The sequence below is a fragment of the Helianthus annuus genome, chromosome 3 (genome assembly GCF_002127325.2).
Source record: "Helianthus annuus cultivar XRQ/B chromosome 3, HanXRQr2.0-SUNRISE, whole genome shotgun sequence".
In the NCBI taxonomy this organism is placed as follows: Eukaryota; Viridiplantae; Streptophyta; class Magnoliopsida; order Asterales; family Asteraceae; genus Helianthus; species Helianthus annuus.
The window spans coordinates 86,756,358-86,759,998 of NC_035435.2; the positions used below are offsets into that span (position 1 = coordinate 86,756,358).

A 3,641-nucleotide genomic window follows, 5' to 3' on the forward strand; every position below is an offset into this window, starting at 1 on the left:
CGCCACGTAAGCACCATGTAGATCGGGTGTGAGGATGGAGCAAAGAGGATGGAGGTAAGGAAATGGGGGATGAGCCTAAAATATATATGTATATGTTGTATGTATAGGTGTGTGAGAGAGGAGGAGGTCCGTCCAAATCGTCGCACCCCCGACGATCTCGACGATGGAGGCACGGCAAAGAAGCGGGGGAAATGGAGAGGGGGCACGACGACGGGGCGGGACGGTCCCCATACCTGCTTAAACTATATATCTGTTTAAAACTCTTGTCATGAACATTGTATGTTATCATCTTTTCGGGAGTTTTCAGCACCAGGAATGTATCTTCTTCTTCTTTGCCTCTAACCACATCGATTACTTCAAACTCATAACCGTCTTCAGAGATCATATCTGGGAAAGCACGTTTGTGAATCATCATTATTTAAATTCAATCTGCTTTTCTTGATGCCATACAAGCTAGGGGCATGTTTGGCTAAGCTTATTTAACATAAAAAGGACTTTTGGGAAAATGACTTATTGACTTATGACTTTTTGAAAAGTAGTTTTTAAAAAAAAGTGTTTGGATTAGCTTATGATGTGGGAAAAGCCAATAAGTCAATAAGTTGTTTTTTTAAAAAGTGTTTGGCTTAGCTTATTGATGTAAAATGACTAAAAGCTAATAAGTCAATAAGTTAGTTCAAAAAGTCACAACATTCTAACTTTTCAAAAATAACTTTTTGATGACTTTTTCTCCTTCTCAAAAAGTCATTTTGAAAAGGACTTTTGCATTTGCCAAACACTAAAACTCCTTATTGGCTTTTTGATTAAGTCAATAAATCAATAAGTTGGTTGGAAAAGCTTAGCCACTCTAGAGCTTCAATAGTTTCCACCTCCAGTCTCCACTCACATGATATAAGTCTGTTCATACTTTGCAGAATTCGAGAACTAGGAAGCTCCATATTTATAGAGGCGATGGTCAACGCAGTTGATTATTAGAAATGATTCTTGCATGGAGCCTTCAGGGGATAATATTGATTAGGTGTACTTTCTGTTGGCGCTCGCAGCATGCAAGATCTTTCATGATAATCACCATTTGGTAGGTTTCGAGCATGTGAGTTGGCCCACTTAGGTGAGTGGGCCACAGGTATTACAGTGTGATGGGTATTGTGATTATCAATTCATTAAAGCTAAACTCTGTAAATTTAAGCTGCTGCGTTTGGTTATGTTTAGATGTACAAATAAAAAGCATATTAACAATAGAGAAGACGTAAATTACATAACTAATTAACTAAATCTTTTTTTAAAATACACATTCAAATACCTTAACAATTTAAATACTATAAACAAACCAAAATGTCATTTAGAAGGAAGACAAGGTTTTGGTGTAACAATGATAAACTGGATGAAACATTGAAGTGTCTTCAAATAAATACCTAGTGAAACTAGATACCTGTTTGAAACTCATGTCATGAACATTGTATGTTATAATCTTTTCGCCAGTGTTCAGCATGATGAATGTATCTTCTTCTTCTTCGCCTCTAACCACATCAATGACTTTAAAATAACAAGCGTACTCAGAGATCATCTCTGGGAAAGAACCCATAAGTTCATCAAACTATAGTTGATACTTGATAAACCAACCCGAATGATCGCTCAACCTATGCAGTTAATCTCGGCGATATCTCGGTTATCGGCCCCTCACCAAAATATCGGTTTCCGATATCGGTCATATATCGGTCAACGATAATATCGGTGGTCAACGCCGAAATATCAGCCGATATCTTGCAAAACCGTATCGGTAGTCTCGGCGATATCTCGGCTGGGCCAATTTTGTATAAAAAAATTCTGGATTTCAGCAAAAAAACGAAGTTAAATATGGTGTAAAAACTGCCTCACGCGGGACCCGGGGTTTCGGAGCTGCATTCGTGTCCGCAGGCACGCACGAGTTCAACCAAATTTCCAGCTCAGAAACCCATTTTTTTGCACCCCCCTGCGCGCGCGGGTAGGACTTGTGGTAAAACATGTCATAAAGCTACAATGGAGTAGTAAATGCTTTACCTTATAAACACCCACTCACTTTGTTCCCACACCAATGTGGGACAAAGTATTTACCACCTTTTGAGACTTTCATTCCCACACCTAGACTTTCTACCACCTCTTGTATATATATAAATATATATATTTATGCATGATATTAGACTTCTAGTATATATATAGGCTCTAGATATGAATATAAATATAAATATATATTTATGCATGATATTAGAAATTACCGATATCTCACCGCGATAAACGATATCTCATATATCGGTCCTTGACCGATAACCGATATTTTTCCGTATTAACTGCATAGCGCTCAACATCTCATACACATTCAGGCATAAACAATTATCTTCACGGTTCTTGTGTACTACCAAATGTAGATGACCTCTAGATTCTCCAAAGTACATTATGAATATCTCGGAAGACGTATAGCCATCCGGCAAGGGCAACATTTGCAACTGTTCAACATCTAGTTTAAAGTTAAACGGACAGCCAGAAAACGGAGCCCAATGAACAGCTCCGTTCCAGTAAACCACGTGGCCGAAGAAAACGTGTTTACATATACACAAAGATTCGCTAGAAATCTCCCATTTCTTTGTATCAGACGAGTAGACTTGAATCTGAAACAAATCCACACCAGGCTTAAGACGACGAACGCAAACAACCTTGTAGTGAACACAATCTGTTTGATGATATGCCAGACCCATAAAACGGATTGTTTTACGAATTTTAGAACCTCCGCAAATCGGTGGGATGACTGCCACTTGTTTGGTGGTGGGATTAAAGACGTAATAGTTAAGAGCACCTTTGCGGCCTTTGGGCCCACGGTCAGTGCAGCAAAGTAGTAAGCCATTACAAGATTGCACGATTTTGACATTCGGAAGATCAAAGTAGGAATCAAGACTACTAAAAGGAGGAGTGGTTGGGTTATCAACATCAAAGGGGAGATATTTATCGTGAGCAAAAAGGCCAGGGGATTTAGAAAGGTGATCATACCTTTGGGTGAGATGGCTGTGACTCAAAAGCAAACGCCAGTGTTTGGAAACAGATTTGAAGCGAAGGATGGAGGTAACAGGGAGCCGGAGGAGAATTTCGGTTAAAATGTCATCATTGGAACCAATCAAAGCTCCAGATTCAATCGATTGATGATCAGAATCCTCCGTGGAAGCTTGTGAGAAGGATGGTTTAAGGGTTTTCTTGATTCTGGTGTTCACCATTTTTTTTCTTCTGGAGTGAGTGATTTCGAGAGTGTTGAAGAAAATGAGCATCTAAGTGTTCTTGATTTTGCCTCGGGTGCTCACCGTTAGGGTTTCCACTTTCCATCAGTGAAGAGTAGTATATTACTGTACACAATAGATTCAAGAAATGAGAAAAAGAAGTGGGTCGGGCCCAAGATAAAAGGCCTAATAGAATTACTTTCTAGTAGAGTAGAGGTGCACGAACCAGGTTTTTTAAATATCTGGGTTCGGGTATATACCCGGGTACGGGTATGATCGGGTTTTGACTTTTCAGGTATTGATCATACCCGGGTCGGGTTCGGGTCTAGGTTTTGGCCAGAAAGTCTATACCCTGTGTACGTAGGTTCGAGTAGGGTTCGGGTTTTCAATACCCGGATATTAGAA

General features: G+C 39.6%; 1 protein-coding gene across 1 annotated transcript; it reads right to left on the reverse strand.

The window, feature by feature from the left end:
• Positions 1–2,276: 2,276 nt before the first annotated feature.
• LOC110927705 (F-box protein At5g07610) lies at positions 2,277–3,236 on the reverse strand. The gene has a single exon (XM_022171167.2). It carries the CDS (start codon positions 3,234–3,236, stop codon positions 2,277–2,279), a length of 960 nt encoding a protein of 319 aa, XP_022026859.1.
• Between the last annotated feature and the right edge of the window lie 405 nt (positions 3,237–3,641).